At 42.3% G+C, this 16,802-nt stretch overlaps 1 protein-coding gene across 1 annotated transcript; it reads right to left on the bottom strand.

The window, feature by feature from the left end:
• Nucleotides 1-4,108: 4,108 nt before the first annotated feature.
• Nucleotides 4,109-12,501, bottom strand: LOC119466495 (zinc finger protein 319). Its single transcript, XM_037727007.2, has 3 exons — nucleotides 12,396-12,501; nucleotides 5,736-5,894; nucleotides 4,109-4,506 (listed from the first exon to the last, which is right to left on the bottom strand). Exons 1-3 carry the CDS (start codon nucleotides 12,499-12,501, stop codon nucleotides 4,109-4,111), a joined length of 663 nt encoding a protein of 220 aa, XP_037582935.2.
• Nucleotides 12,502-16,802: the final 4,301 nt, after the last annotated feature.

The raw sequence follows: 16,802 nt of genomic DNA, 5'->3' as shown, positions 1-16,802 counted from the left end.
TTCTGTGACATAATCCAGTCTAAGTGAATTAGTTGAATTAGTGAATGTCTTCCTTTCATGAGTGGTAATGTGAAATATGATGTTCATTGTATTCTTGTTTTGACTGGCACTTGCAGCTTGTCGTACAAAGTCTGAGTGTGACAGAGGGCAATGCAGATTGTATAGGCATATAATCAAGCTTTGGCAGTTTTGGTTCCGGCCTCGAAAAAGCGACATGTGTTTTGAAAAACACTTAGAAAATCTAATGCAAGAGGACCAAGACACAAATGGAACATGTCACAGTTGACAGGCACACTTCATGGTGCTGAAAGTAAAGTCTAAATGTTTAATGCCAGATTTAGCAGCACAATCATATGCGTTGATATCGAAAACCAGCAATAAGCTGTACATGTGGCAGTCTTTTCAGTGCTTCAGGCTTACAAAGTCAATAACAGTAAACGTCGGAAAACTACAACAAAATACCATTGCAGCATATGCCCTAGATATATCTGGAGAAGAGTTGCCTGGTTCACATGCCATAAATTAAGTCTCCACCATAGGTGGCACTGTTCACTAATGTGCTAGCAGTGCCGTACGACAGGCCTGCAGTGCCAAGACTACCACCACCTTGGACTGCGGCACAAACAATTCTAAAAGCGAAGCTTTTTTGATTAGCCCTACCAGAATTTGCTGATCATGGTTGCGGCTGTCTTGACAAATAGCTCAATAAAGGACAGCACCCATGTAATGATTCAATAAGTTCACAGCATGTCTCTTTATCGAGATGTGCCATTTCGTATTGACAGTTCACCATAGTTCGCTTAAACAGACTCCCACAGTGAACAGGATCTGCATGATTTTAGTTGCTTTTGCACATGGTGATTTCAAGCCACTGAACTTGTGACATGCCAAATGGCTTTGTACAACTGCTTTGATGCTTACACAACGACTAAGACACACCAAGCACTGGTTACTGTACTTAGATGACACCATGCCAACAGCCCACTCTAATGCTTTCCTGAAATAGTCCATAGAAAGGACACACTGTATGAAGTCTTCTTGCTAGATTGAGCAGACGGCTGCGACATAAAAGGCTGGTGGGTGTTGGCTGCTTCAGGAAATGCAATACTGATCCTCCGATGCCCATATTTTTCAAAACTATGCACAGATTTTCACTTAGCAAGTTCTCGTTTTTCATGACAGAGAGGAGGCAGAGCTTAGATTGGAGTGCCACTTGCAGAAAACCATTATGCTGACATACTGCAAATCCTCATTTATTCAATATCTGTTTCTTTGGAAACTCAGATAATGTGTAAAATTTCTGCTGTGCTGTAATTACTAATGCAAATTTCACCAAGCTGATTTATTAATGTCTAAGAAACCACCACGCAGATTATTCATTAGCTTGGGCTACGAGGCGTGTGGCGCTGTAGCAGGTGCTCTCGGCACTGGCAGGCATATATGTGGCACCTTAAACAACAATACAATGCCTGAGTACATTCACTCAGCATCACGCTCTGTCTGTAGCGAATTTGAATGAAAACACTGTGGTGTCACAGCACAGATGTTACTGTGACAATAGCGTGCCCACGTCCTTCACCGGGCAGCTGAATTTTGGGTGCTTAAGGATACACGCACATTATTTCTTTCAGATGCCTAGAATTCACAAGAATAAAGTAAGCGAACGCCACGAACACCTTCATTTCTTGGGCAGATAAGAGCTGATGAGGCAACGCCTTTGGTATCAATGAGAACAGCTGTCACTTCGTGCGATGCAAAAAGGATCTCCCAAAACGAAATTGGGCATCGCAAATACACGTTCTCACATCCTTTTACATCAAGCAAAGCCCAAGCAAAAAACGTGCCAATACTAGTGTGATTGAGGGTGTGATGATTATCAGTGGCACTCAGAGCATCACCCACGAAACACTGTGGTGGCATGAGCCACCACATTTGTGTTTACTATTCTAGTTTATGCTGCTTTAATTAAGATACAGATTCTATTCCCTAACTGTGTTTAAATAAACATGCCACTGATTCATATTCTATGTCGCTCTGTATTTTTTTTTCTCTACTTACATGCCACCAACCGAGTGGATGTATCTGTCTCAAAGCTTACCCTCTCATTTATACTTCAACTGTAAAACACCTGGCCTTCTTGAAAACTGACCACACTTGCACATTCTTAAAATAGTTTACACCTATAGCATTTATTTTCTTCCACAATGATTATCACCGTCTGTTTGTGTGTATTTCCTTTACAGTTGAACCGGAATAACAAAGAACATGGATACAACAAATTGTAACAATACAATTCTAAAATTTCTTGAAAATATCGGCATGTAACAAATAGTTGCTTATAATGACTATCAGACATAAAGAGGCTATTTTCATGTCAGATGCGACTTATTATAAAGGAATTCGACTGTATTTAACCCTCTGTGCTCACTACTTTCCTGTCAATAACACTGGCACTCTGAGACGCATGCGGCATACCCGAATGGAAAAGTACAGGGCACACAGTGTTAGAAAAATGCACGCAATACTCACGACGATAGACCCTATTCGCAAGTGCACTTTTCTGCAAAGCACATCCGCCCAACTAATGGTGGCAGTAGTCACCATTTTAATGAAGTACTAGCTGCATATGCTGGGGCTTGCCTCTTGCGCATGTTTTCATCACGAGAACCACATCTACATTTTCCATGTCATAATACAAGCAAACTGTGCTTGTACATGCTGCCTGCAAAAAATCAATGCACTGCCATGCAAGCAGGAAACAAGTAGGAAAAAATGTGGAAGCAATATATTATTCTTATTAGGTGCTGCCCAACTTCATAATGCTGCGAAAAAGTTTTTCAAAACTTAGCAGGGCTTCCACGACTGTGGCAATTCGTTGCTGCCATAGTGCGGCACCTTATAATCCCGAAAGCCGTTTTCTTGGCATACAAAAGTGTCTTCACTTTTTTTTGAACTGATCGAGGTTTGAACAGCGCGAATAAAACAAGGACACGAAGAAACAAATACCACAAACAAGCGCTGACTGCCAACTGGAAGTTTATTTGAAAATCATCAGCCATTTATACTTTTTTAGCATAGGCATGCGTACAGCAGTCATATAAACATCCGCAATATCAGCAAGATCATAACCTATCATGCAAAAAAGCTATTTCTTTCTCCGACAATGCGAGAGAGGGAAAACTTAACACATTTGTCTCCTTTCTTTTCGAATATGATATGCCTCTATGATTTCTCTTTCCTTCTTACTTTGTTTGTTTGGTATTTGTTTCTTCGTGTCCTTGTTTTATTCGCGCTGTTCAAACCTCAGTTCAAAATCATGAACAAACTAGCCCTCATCAAGACCTTACTACTGTCTCCACTTGTCCTTCTACAAGTGGCATGTCACAATTTTAAGCTAAAGCCTCCAGCTTAAAGGCATGAAAATTGCAGTTTGTTCGACTGCACTAATTTTAGAGCTTCTAATGGGTGAATCAAGAGCAAACTGCAAAACAACCACAGTATTAGCTTACCAGAGCATTAATACGAGACAGAAGATGCCAGAAGCAAATGCCAGAAGGTGCCAGAAGAACTATACGGTCGTTTTTATTTTGATTATTTTTACACAGCACTCTATATCAAACATGCACGTGACCTAAGGGAGGTGCGAATGGATCACTGTGCTAATCGCCTCACAACTGTCAAACTATGCTCTCGATGCTGAGAATTGCACCCAATTTACCGCGGCCCCCTGAAGTTCATCATATCGAGATTTCCCTGCACATCCTATATTTGCTGTGAACAAACGTATGCTAGGTGTTGATATTGGTGAGAAACATTCTTGATTTTGTTATAAGCGAAAATTTGTTATATCTATGCTTATCTGCTATACATGATACTTCCTTATATCCATGGTCATTATGGAGACATTTGAATGTACAGTCCATCATTCCCACGGCAGCTGAACAATCGCAGCATCATTTTCTCTGTGGTAAAGTTTAGCAAGAATCTTTGTGCATTTCCATTAGCAGTATTCGGCAGTCAGCAACACGTGCTCCGCCAATTGCAGATGGCTAACAAAAATAGACCTGGACGCCCTGATTGGAGACTGCGGTGTCAGCGCTTCGCGCAGTCAGAGGTGGAGTGTGGGCGCCTGTTGCGTTGCGCCGTTGGTGTCGGCTGGCCGTGACTGGCGATTGCCGCCAGCGTGCAGGCCATGCGAGCGCAGGTGCACCTTGACGTTGCTGCGCTGCGAGAAGGCGGCCGGGCAGAGCGGGCACCGGAAGGGTCGCTCCCCGGTGTGGGTGCGCAGGTGGCGCACCACGTGCGAACGGTGCGCGAAGCCACGGCTGCACAGGTGGCACCGAAACGGCCGCTCGCCCGTGTGCACCCGCTCGTGCAGCACCAGGCTGCCCCGGTGCCGCGATGCGTACGGGCAGAAGCGACACTGGTGCCGCAAGATTCCCGGTGGCAACCCTTCACCGCCTCCCAGGGACAGCCGAGGCCTTTGTGTCAATGCGGGTGGGCCTGCTGCATGTGGGAGTGCAAAGGTCAATTAATTTTTTTTATGCCTTTCAAAGTGCATGTTTACTGTTAATTTTCTGTAGCTATTGCAATCAAGCCCTCAGATCTCCTTACTCTCGCTCATTTCAGAGTGAGGGCCTCAAATTAGGCAGCCTAGATGCCACGTGGTAGCATAAAAGAGCTTATTCGCCAGTTGCCTGCTCCTAAAATTGGGCATACTTAAGGAGGGGCATACTCTTGAAATGCAACACTGGCAATGTTGTTTTATTTCCGTTTGCATGACAACTGATGGATCAGGTACTGGCCTATGGCTGTAGATCCTGTAACCTGCGTGTATATATATGTACTCCTGATGAACATTTCAATAAAACTGGCTTGAACTGAAAAAAAAAAAAGGAAGGTTACCCATAACCTCTTTATGCTGCTTAAGGACGTGTGAATATTCGAAATTTTGGATATGGATCAAATAGTCCCTGTTGGTCAATTCGTATTCGGTTTCCAAATTCACTAGTCGATGTTGTCAAATATTTTTGGTGTTTTTTTTCGAATACATAACGAATAACAACTCTTATACGAGTCTCGAGGCCAAGCTAACAATGGATGCAAAAGCTGTTCCAAGTGATTTTGCTGCAGGAGAGCTGTGGTTGTTGTGTAAGGGCACCTGTTCGAGTAACGCACAGGGCACATAACTCTTGCTCAATAATTTTCAGTCACTCAGGCTTTTTGACAGTGCACTGATTCGCACCCTTTTTGTGATACAAATGTAATAAATGCATTTTTCTTTCACATCTGCCTTTTGGTTTTATTGCTGCTTCATTTATTATTTTGTGCTGTGGGTATTTGGCACACCAAGAACTACAGATTTTGAGTTTTGTGGACAACTTCTGCCAAGACGATTATCTGATAAGATAAACAGATTTTCACAGTGCCTTCAGGTTTGTCTTAACAGTTCTACTACATAGTCACGACAGGCAAATGGTTATCAACAACCACATGTACATCACTTTCGGTTTTACGGCCATAAATGACGTGTAGGCCTAGTGTACGTTTATGCTGCAGTAACTAATCTCATTTTTATTTCCCCCTCTTAAGTTGTTGCATTTGTACTGTTCTCAATGTACTCCCTCTACAATAGTGCCCTCTCAGAATGTAACATTTTCGATAATATACAACGAAATAAATAAATGATTGAACAGATAAATAAAAGTTGCAGTTGTCTTGATACACTTGCCTACCTGTTTCTGAGAGCCTCGCACTCATGGCATTGGTGACAGGCACAGAAGACAGGGTGTCCTGTTCCTCCAGATCCGTCGATGACAGGTACACTGGCAGGGAATGAAGATCAATGCCATGAAGCATTGGCTGTTCCCGTGTATCTGGCTCCAGGCCCAATCCTTGAAGTTTGGAAAAAAAAATAAAGGTAATAAGCTGCAAATGCAGGAGTATGCCACCCCCCACCACAAAAGCTGTACAATATAGCATGCCTCAAAAGTCACCACCAGCCGTGAATTCTTTTTCTTTAGCTCTGACAAAATGACAAATTACAGGTACAGAAAACACAATCAACAAGAACAACCAGAGAAAAGGCAAAGTTGAAAGCAACAATACGAATGTAGTAAGTCCAGTACAAACTATTGTGCACATGAACTTCTTGCACGGTAACCCTACAACCTAGAGTCTACCCCCCGGATAAAGCCTAAAAATGCTGAACTCAGTATTACATTGCACATCTTATTAGCCCATTTCACTATGCTAAGTCGCATAGTGAGAAGATCCTGGCATACCTGGGCATTGTTTCTTTTAGGTGTGCCTATTATCCTGAAAAATTTTGTGTTTAGACCACACCTTTTGATAGGCTATCAATCTGGTACTGGTCTGTATAAATAACTGTTGAAAATTGCAAAATCAAAAGAAATCTCAACTACAAAGTTTCTTACTCAAACTCAGTAATAAATAATACTACAATTCTGTAAAGCGCCCCTATAAGACATCTTAAGCAGCCAAAATTGATGTGTTAGACACTCATCTCCTATATATCACTAATTTATGAGTAGGGCTTTTGAAAAAAAAACCTCATAAGCATTGTAACGATTCCACATAGGCTGTAGACTCATATATCGTGAATGACCACTTCAGGTGCTCCTAATAAATGCAGTACACTGCATTAGTCTTTATAGCAGAGTTATGGAATAGTAAACTTTGGGCTTTAAGTTTTTTGTAATGTGCTCATTCTTGACACTTTTCTTAAAAGCTATGAGGTTTTAAATCTGATTTCCGGTTCCTGCATTGCTAGAATTTACCTTCCCTCCCAAATGCAACATATATATCCAATGGCTGTCCAATGAGACTATTTCTTACATGTATTTGAATCAGGAATTCAGAGTTGGCACCTAGCTACCACTTAAACATGTAAAAATCATGGAGTATAGTCCAGAAAATATAATTTACCACGTGCAAAGGTTTTGAACACGCTTACTGTGGCCGGATTTAGTGAGGTCCCAATATCTGTGCATCGCGATCCACTGACGAGTCATTCACGATGCCATTGTTCTCGGGGTCCCGAAAAACATAGCTACTATGCCTTGCAGCAATATTTTCACCAATTAATTACAAAGATACCGCTCCCGCACTATAGGAGACACTCGCCCATTCTCAGCTGCACAGGGGACTGCTACGACCTGCCATTGATGCTGCAGTAAATGTGTCAAAGGCCAACTACAACAAAATTTCGGAACTTTGGAAGAGTTTGGCTACCAATATCATAGATATAAAGAAAAATGTTATGTTTGAAGTACCAGTGGATGCGCCACAAAACGCTAGCTAAAGTAGATGTTCTGGATAGCAAAACTGAAAAAACGTCCACCATACCGCTTGCCAGAAATTAAGCACGACCCGGAACATCAAAAGCCCGTGTAACCCCTTGGTGTGATCTTCGAGATCAGCTGGCACCAAATGCCCGCTAAAATGTCTGCAGTGATGTGCGGAACTTGTGTCATATCCGCTAACCCCCAGGTACACGTCTCGTCTGCTTAGGTGCTACATTTAAAGGCTGTTCATTAGAAAATTGGACTATCACCAGCCCTGCAGCTATGCCAAGATTGCTTCAATAGTATAAACTACTAATTTATTACCAATTTAGCAAAACATAATTTTGTTGTAGTTGGCCTTCAACACTGCTGTTAAGTAGTTGGAACATACCTCTTTGTACTTCATCAGGTAAAGTTCAATTTTATACAATACTTCATTCTGCTCTTGGTGCAGTTAGTGCTAGAGAGTTCTACAATGCAATCTCATTGCACTGAAGTACCTATCTAAAACCATGACATGTCAATTATACTGCACATTTGTCATAAAAGTAAAGGCGAGTTGTGGAGATCTAGAAGTGAGGCAATGCAATGATGCAGAAGACATTAAAACATTCTTGTCTTTTAATATTTCTCATGCTACCATCAACATACATTATTCCCTTGTGAAGAAATGGCCATGCATTTAGTCTAGACCTTCAGTATTTCAACAAAGTTTCACTTATATGAAAAAAGTAAGCTGGTAAGAAATCCAACATGGATGCTATCTTTCTCATGCTACATAATGTGTTCACGGGGTATTTCAGACAGTTTAGTTCAGTGGTGTATTATAAACAAGTGTAAATTCAAACATAGAGCACTGAAGTTATGATTAGAGGTAAGCAAATAAAAATTTAGTTTTGAATGAGAAACATGTCATGCATTGCAAAAGAAGATGGGGGGGGGGGGGGGGGGGACATTGCTTAGAAAGACAGCAGTCAGCAAGGTGTTCAGAAGAAGTCAGCTACTATTGGTGCACATTCATGTCAAACATCTTCATCAGGGAATGCAATAGCCATGAAACCTGTCTGCCCTTATGCTCCGTTTCATACATAGCAGGTCAGTCCATGCAGGCTACTCAAGTAATGGGATCATAGCAATCTCACTCCATGAGTTTTGAAGTGCAGTTGTGTTTGATCTGCAACAATTTCTATGGAAAAACTTATACAACTTCCAGAAATAAGGTAAAGTCAAACAGAATTTTATTTGTTTTATTTATTTATCACATGCTCGATACACCTTTGTGTATCGAGCATGTGATGTAGGACTAGGTTTTGGTCACAAGTGCAAGTGGTGTGCTGCAACCGCTGGTTAAAATAACGTACCGGTCTGCTCGTTCGGTGGTAAATAGGTAGAGATCTACGATTCATTTCATTCAGTGTTTACGCCATATTTTGCGACATATGAGTACGAGACTAAATGTTACAGTCAATTACACGATGAATACCTATGGTGTTGTTTCATATTGTGAAGCGTTGTTTTTGGGCCAATTTGGTATTAGTGAATGCAATGAGTAATTAGTGAATGCAATCATAGCATTGCCCGCAATGTATGAAACGGAGTATGGATTACCAAATCTGAAAGCAAGCTGCAACCTGCGGTTACAACCACTCCTATTTCCGGACCACAAAATAAAGCAAGTGACAGACGTGTTCCGGAAACGGCAAATAATAGAGATGACATTCATCCACCGAGGAACTCTAAATTGCGAGCACTTAGAAGCTGTGCACCCACACACATAAAATCAACCACAATCTTCCTCATGTCGAGACAGCATGTACCAGCACCACATCTTCAATGAATGAACACCTGAAAATACGGAACAAAAGAAATGCAATTTCAGAACTCTGACGAGGTTTCATTTTCTAAAGTACAGTGGCAGGAACACTAGAGACTAAGATTAGTTCAAGTCACAGCAATAGATTATTCTAGTGTGTCCAGAGTGTGATATTCACAGACTAGACCTTTCGCAGAGGAAATGATATAAACAGTGAAGAGGATTGGTAGCACAATAGTACAAATATTTTACCCAACCAGGCGACTTAACATGGCTGGTTTATAGTTGGAAAATTGCAGGCAACGCCTGATAATAAAAAGAAAGTTGATTACATTGCATCGACAACATGCAGCTGGGCTAATTTTATTAGATTTTCATCGCAGAAGAATTCACCGATGCTGCCACTTAACACCACTCTGTAAGTGTAGGAGCATGGCAGCCTCCATGACTGGGTTCTTTAAACTATGCAACAGTGTACAACAGAGCATGACCTCAGAGATTTCTGGCACAGCTATGTCACAGATCCTACCAGTGGTGTCCAAAACAAAGTAGTTATGGTGTCGCTTACAGTGCCTGCAATACACAAAACAATTCGCCTTCAAGACTGGTTTCCATTACTCTGAAGGAGCCATTATTGGGGGGTACAACGTGGACACCACCTGCTGTTGAGGGTGGTTTGAATAGCATAAGAATTGTGCCGTACCATTTAGTCGCAGTTTTCTCTGCAACAAAAGTCATCTGCAGAATGAAACAAGAACCTGCAAGGTTTCCGAAGGTATTCTAGCATTCTGGATGATTCAATACTTGAGTTACATAAATTTTCTATGCTGACCGCAATGCTACTGGTACACTAAAATTTACAAGCAGAAACAAAGTCGAAGCCAGGACAATTAAGGCACATCAGTTATTGTACACAATGGTGAAAGAGCCACAGCAGCTTGTTCATCATATCACCAATTGTCTACAATACAACAAACAATAATCAACACTATACTTTGTTGCCGAAATAGTTTTAAAATTTAAGTCAATAAAGGGTAAGTAACTGTAGAGTACTTACACACAGCTGATAATGGTAGAACACAAAATGCAACAGAGTACGTCTTGCATCTGACTATGTAAAACAATGCTTGAGTGTGTTTGTGTGTCCAGTGGTAGTTAGCTTTCTTTGTATCAGCGTAGATGCAAGAGTGTGTTTATTTCTGTGTGCCATGGTACATTTGTTTACAGTAAAAATGTGGATCAAATCCAAATACCCAAATTTTTTTTCTGGCCTAATTATAGATTCATAACGTCACAACTTGATCTCTCCCTCTCAAGAGGGTGCATATAAAAGGAAACAAGTCATAGCCTATCAATTCCTCTAATAATCACCACCTTTGTGTAAGCATTTGCAGAAAGAACAGTTGATTATTCAGACAAGTAGGAATAAATTTAAGCACATTTCTACTCATACGATTGAAGCTCATAGTACCAACACTTCAATTAAGCAAAGTGATTTTGTTTTACTGAAAGACATTGTAACATGTTACTAATGACCGCTGCAGGCACTGTTCAGTGGTTCTGAAAAAATATTTTTTTTTAAATTGCACAGAAAGAATTAGGCATAATTTTCAACATCAAGTGATAGCTTGCCAGGGTAATCTACTCAGCTCACAATCAAATCAGACCAAGGTGACAACCAGACACGTCACAGTGCTGGACACATCAGATCTTGACTCCCAGCATTTAGTATTTATTATTATTTTAAGGTAACCCTAAAGGCTCTCTTCCGAAGGTATTGCGTAGGGTGGGAGGAGAGTCACAAAATCAGGTAACACATAAACACAAACAGAATTGTCAGCAAGGAAATATGTACACCAGACCTCACAAGAAAATGAACAATAAATTACAAGCAATAGCAAATTTCTCATTAAAGTGTATTAGAAGTGGCAGACACAGAAATACAAATATACAAAAATAAGAAAAGAAAAAAAGAAAGCAGGGAATACAAGAAGTGCATCAGCACTGAAACAGGCATTGCTCACAAGCTTATGAAATTTATGGGGGTCAGTGACTATGTAGGGGGGGGGGGGTGACCAATTATTCGAATTGGTTATCGCTCTAGATTGAAGGAATGGATGAAATGGACATGAGTGACATGAGAAGCACTTTATCTTGCCGGAACTGATCATGTCAAGAGACGATTACAGAAGGTGTTTCAAAGAAATCTTCACTGAAGCAAGTCGTGACAGTAAAGCTTATGAAAAAGTGAGAGCCAAGCAATCTGTCGGCAGCGTACAATATTCTCGAGTTCAGCACGCCTTTTTCACTGCCGTTATACTTGAGTGTCACGAATAATCAGAACAAATGAATCGAACAGAACGGTTTTGCAGGAATTGAATGTCGTCAGTTAGATATGCATAGGTCAGGGTACCGAACAGCTGACATATGCTAGTATGCGCAAGTGTGAAGGCGTGTATGCTAGTATGCGCAAGTGCGTATTTCATGTTTTCAGCAAGAAGAGTGAATGATTTGCTGAAGCTAGAGTGTGCTCAATGTGCGTTTTCCATGTTAAATTTAAATTTAGATGAGCACCGAGATATTTGTAGGAAGGCACATGCTCTATTACCTTCTTGCCTTTCTCGTTTCAGCGGCTGAAAATGCATCTATCCAAAGTGGGGGGAAGTGGGTAATGAAGGTTGTCGCTTCAAAGAGACGCTAAAAAGAAAAATAAGTTGACCTGTCTTGGTACAACACCTTTCTATAATACCAAAAGGCACTCTTGCCATGAGAACACGGAAGCCAGAAAATATGCAAGAATAAAAGGCCGGTGGCAAGACATTCTTAAGGTTCCCACAACCCTGCTAGCCGTGACGTTTTCAATCAAGTCTTTTCAGGTCTCATTAATATTTTTGTCTGCAAAGATGGACTGCAGTGTACTCTAACAGAGCCAAAGACCAAACTTGACAAGTTTGCAGAATGTTTACCGCACTACAACAGCTCGAATATGAGCGAATACGTCACACTGCCATATCGACCCTGGGGTCTCAGCGCAAATTTTTAAAGAACATGAACTTTCACATTCAGTTCTTTTAGTTCATTCATTGTTTTCGCAGTACATGTACGGTGCCACTGAACCGTCCTGCACGGTCTTTAACGTATATGGATAGCGCGAATCGTATGAGTGATATTTCGCATTTGACACCAATGGTTGTTGAGAGGTGCTGCCACCTCTACGCAGTTGCCAAAAGTCATGTGAAATTGTGTTTCGGCTCACTGGGGTGCAACTTGTTTACCTCCAAGCGCACGCTCTCGCATGCTCACAAGTTCCCGAGTGTCATCTACTACCTCCAAGGCATACCTGGAGGAGATGGTATCATTTTTTACAGCCACCGCTATCATGTTTCCGGCATACTAGATATAGCCCTGCAAGGCCGGAGTTCACAGATACTAAGTTTTCTTTCTCTTTGCCTTTGGTTCGTGCAGCCGTGATTTTGATGTGGCTGCACGCGGCACCTCTTCTTGCGGCGACTACTCAAGTGTTTCTTACACTCATTTCTGACGCATTTCTTCTTCTCATAAGATGTGTTCTTGAGACAAATTGATAGCCATAAATGTTGCTAGACATTTTTCTCCAGTCTTACTGTATTTGTGTGTATACGGTTGGTTGGTGTGAGTAAAGTGTTCTTGAGACAAAATATTGCTCGCAATAAGATTTTGCGTTATTCATGAGCTTTTAACCATTTCCTACCGCTGGAAACTACAATAAAGAAAATGACCATGGGGGCATGGTTCTTGTGAAAAACTTCGACCCTCGAAGCGTTAATAATTGCATCAACCTATCGCAGTGAAATTATGAAAAATATAGTTTCGAAAGAACACCTTGTCAGCATAAGTGAATTTAGTGTTTCTATTCATAGTGTTCCTTTAATTTCAGCCAAACAGATCAGCCCTCAATGAATCTTCAGCAAGTTAACAAGTGCCTTCTATTGCCTTGTTTTCGCACCAGTTGTTGCAGCATTTACAGTGGTGCCTTAATTTGAACTTGATAAAACTTTTTTACCAGGAATCAGCAACAGCCTCTTGCAGCTTCTGTGTTTGACATTTAAAAGCTGTTCGATAATTGCAAGTCATTCATTGTAGCAAGCCATGGAATTTATATTGCAGCACGAACATTGCTCAGCAAATTGAGCAGCAACTAAACTGTGTGGAAAATGAGAGTGCAACAAAAATATAAAAAAACAGAAGCTGCTCTGTAGCCAGTTTCTAAGCATAGAGTAATCCAAAGTGTACATGTTGGAATCTGAATTATGCCACTGTTGGAAATGTAGGTGAATCTGTGAACCAAACAACCAACTGCAGTAGGTTCTGAATTGTTCCCGTTTGACTTTGTGTTGATAGCACACTACATTACCCACAGCCTGCTAGCCAAAGGATCGTGTAAAGCACTGTAATTTTTAAGGTGGCTGCCATCTCAGCTTACATCACAACATGCTGGTAGCACCGTCATCCTCATCATCAGTTTGTCTGTAGTGACATTGACCACAACAAAGATCTCTGTCAGCAACCCTACCATAGTTCTGGTGCCTTGGCACAACATTGTCACTCGTCAACAGGTCTCTATGATTTTATTTGTGCCTTCCGCTACAGAGCCAGTTTTCAACCTCTATCGCCTGGCCTAGGCCATAGAGCGGGGAGCCAGCGCTCCACTAGTCTGCAAGGGAGTGCCAGACAGAGGGAACAAGTTGCCAGTATGCTTGGGAATCGAACAGCGCAAACAACGACATGTAGTAAGGATGACCAACACAGCATCGTGTCTGTCGTCCTCACTACATCCCATCTCTTGCGCTGTTCAATTCCCTTCTAACCATGCACCAACTAGCCCAGTTCAGCACACTTCCGCTTGTATCCTCCTTCATGAGCCAGACATCAATGCTTTCGCCCACGCAGTAAGTGAGTCAGATTACTCGCCGCCAAGAGAGGTATACGTTCGGTCGGCCAACGCACACGCAGATTGATAAAGTAGCTCCTTTCACCACTCTGCCTGTACAGTGCAGTGGTGGCGATGCTGCTTTTGGTATCTGTTGCACCAGAAAACAGCCCTGCATACTTTTGAAGACTTCCTACAGAGAGTCACTATCAAGTTTTCACAGTTAAGGGTGTCCCGGTTGTAGTACAGGTAGTGTTAACAGATTTCCCAGCATTCTGCCACCAGCATTAGATCTGGCACGTTGATGGGGTGTAGTAGATGTACTATCTACGTCAAATGAAGTGCAAGTAGTGGAGCACATGGCTGAAGCATAGCCATCCGGTCATCACCACCGACAGGTGCGCACATCCAGTTTGGCTGCACTGCGTGACGATGCTCTCCCAATACTGCAATATTTTTGTTTCTGTTCTGTTTATTTTTTATTTGAAAGCGAGAAAATAAAAATCGATGACAACAGCAACTAAACTACTGCAGTATAGGGCGAGTATTATCACAAAGTGCAGCAAAACCAGATGCACTATCGGCGTCAAATGAAATGTGAACAGCACCGCTCGTGGTACAGTTTGCATCCATCTAACACTCATCACATGAGATGGATTTGCTCATCCAGTATGCTTGCAGGGGGCAAAGGTGCACGTCCTACTGTGACATATTTACCTTCTGTTTTCTTTGATATTCCTTATCTCGATTACAAATAAAGGAGAACTAGAACAGAAAAAAAGATATTGAAGTCAGCGTCATCGTACAGTACGGTCAAACCCCGGGACGACACGTACTATGCCTTCAGTTTATGCTGCGGCCGTGCACACCGTTCGCGTTTCATTTGACGCCGATAGTACAGCCCTTGAAGTAGGGGCATATATAGACACACATAGATCAGTGAAAGTGTTTTGACTAGTTCAGTGGCTCTAATCACAGACAAGAACTCTGCAGGGATGGAATGTTGCTCAGCAGCCGTCGTTCTATCTACGATCACAATGCAAAGTGCACTGAAGAAAATGTGTACACTAGAGGATAGAAAAATGGTGCCAGAGTGCATGGCGCAATCCATGCCAAAACAATCGAAACGGTAGAGGGAGAGAGGAATCGCGTTGCAGCTGACTCGCGACTCCGAGTGCACGGCTTCTTACAACTACTTTACGAGGTGCGAAAGATACACAATAACACATTTTCTTTCTCCTTCATCTACATCCTTTAAGATCAGAGAATAAGCCATCCACTATTTTTACAACAAAACGAGAAAACATGGACACACACACGAGAGAAGCAAGTGCAGCCATTCCAGTTGTTATGTACCGCCTCACTGTTTACACCGGAACACGTGCTTTTTTTCTGGACTCGAAATCGGGTGAAGAAAGCAGGTGCTCAACCACGATTACCAGCTCTTTTCAGAAACAGGCAGCTAATTCAAAGAGGTAAAGTCCCTTTGTATTGCAGGCACGTGTCAAACGATCACAGCAAACGCGTGCATCTAGTATTTTACTTGTGAAATAGGTCATCAACATCACAACAGGGCTTCGCGAACTTGCGCACTTATGCCGCGCAGCGCACGACACTGGGAGCACGCGTCACTTCACCGAAGCCGTCACTTGCTTTCCTTGCGTCGTAGGTCAGCCACATTTTTTTCGAGTAGTTTCCGTTGAACCGCATTTATCGCCCATTGAGCTCTCACCTGGCAGAGCGATCACAGGCTACACACTCACAAACACGCCAGCGACGTCGGCGCGCACACACGAGCGAATAGATGGACTGTCCAAAGTGAACAGGTTGGATGAACTACTAGCTCTGCTTTGGCAAAACTTGCAACAGTTTAACACCCATCACGACCCGCCATCCACACACCGAGCGAGTTTGTGACACCGCACTGCACGGTAACGCCACAGCACATGACCCAGCAACAAATTGAAAACGAGCATCAGGGTGTGAGCAGAGCGCAGCGTTGAGCTAGTAGGCAGTAGAGTCAAGGGCAGGGCTCCACAACGCGCAAAAAAACATTCATATTACGCGTCGTTTCACTACATGACATGCACACCAAAACATCGACTTTTCCTCCTTCCACAGTGCACCAAAACAACTTTCACTACAACGGGGGACGCAATAACACAAAGCCGTAGATCATACAAATCACGAGGATGCTTGAAGATGTACAGCAGCAAGCGCTACAATGCTGAAGGAAAAGAAAAGCAATAAAAGAAGGCGCCGTTGATTGGCGATCATGAGGTTTGATTTTATTTGTTGCAAAATCATTAAGTTGAGTGTTTTTAGGGGCCACATCGACAAAAGTGGCAAAGTTGGCTTGTTGGTTGATCATCTTGGAATGGCATCAACTGCAACGCAACAAGAACAAGAGCACAAGAAGGGACGAAGCACACGCACAAGTTTCTTGTGTCTTTGTTCTTGCTGCGCGGCACTTCCAACACATGTGGGGTCGAAGGCTATGCCCCAGCGACGACTCTTTGTGGGTTGCTCCATGGAGGTAAAAAATACTTTTTCCTTCCTCCATGGGTTGCTCTGTGCAACAAACGTTAATCTCGAAGGCCATGCTTTTCCAAACTGTATTTGCAAAAAATTGCAGCCGAAATATGTCATGGACTGCATGGACATATGAAGTCGTATATAGCAGGGTTGTGGCAAGTTGACTCTACTACCCGCTGGCTTAACGCTGCGCTCTGCGCCCCATGGAGGTAAAAAATACTTCCTCCATGCTGCGCCC

The sequence above is a fragment of the Dermacentor silvarum genome, chromosome 10 (genome assembly GCF_013339745.2).
Source record: "Dermacentor silvarum isolate Dsil-2018 chromosome 10, BIME_Dsil_1.4, whole genome shotgun sequence".
Lineage (NCBI taxonomy): Eukaryota > Metazoa > Arthropoda > Arachnida > Ixodida > Ixodidae > Dermacentor > Dermacentor silvarum.
The sequence above is the reverse complement of the archived record's forward strand: the minus strand, read 5'-3'. Positions and strand labels throughout refer to the sequence as shown.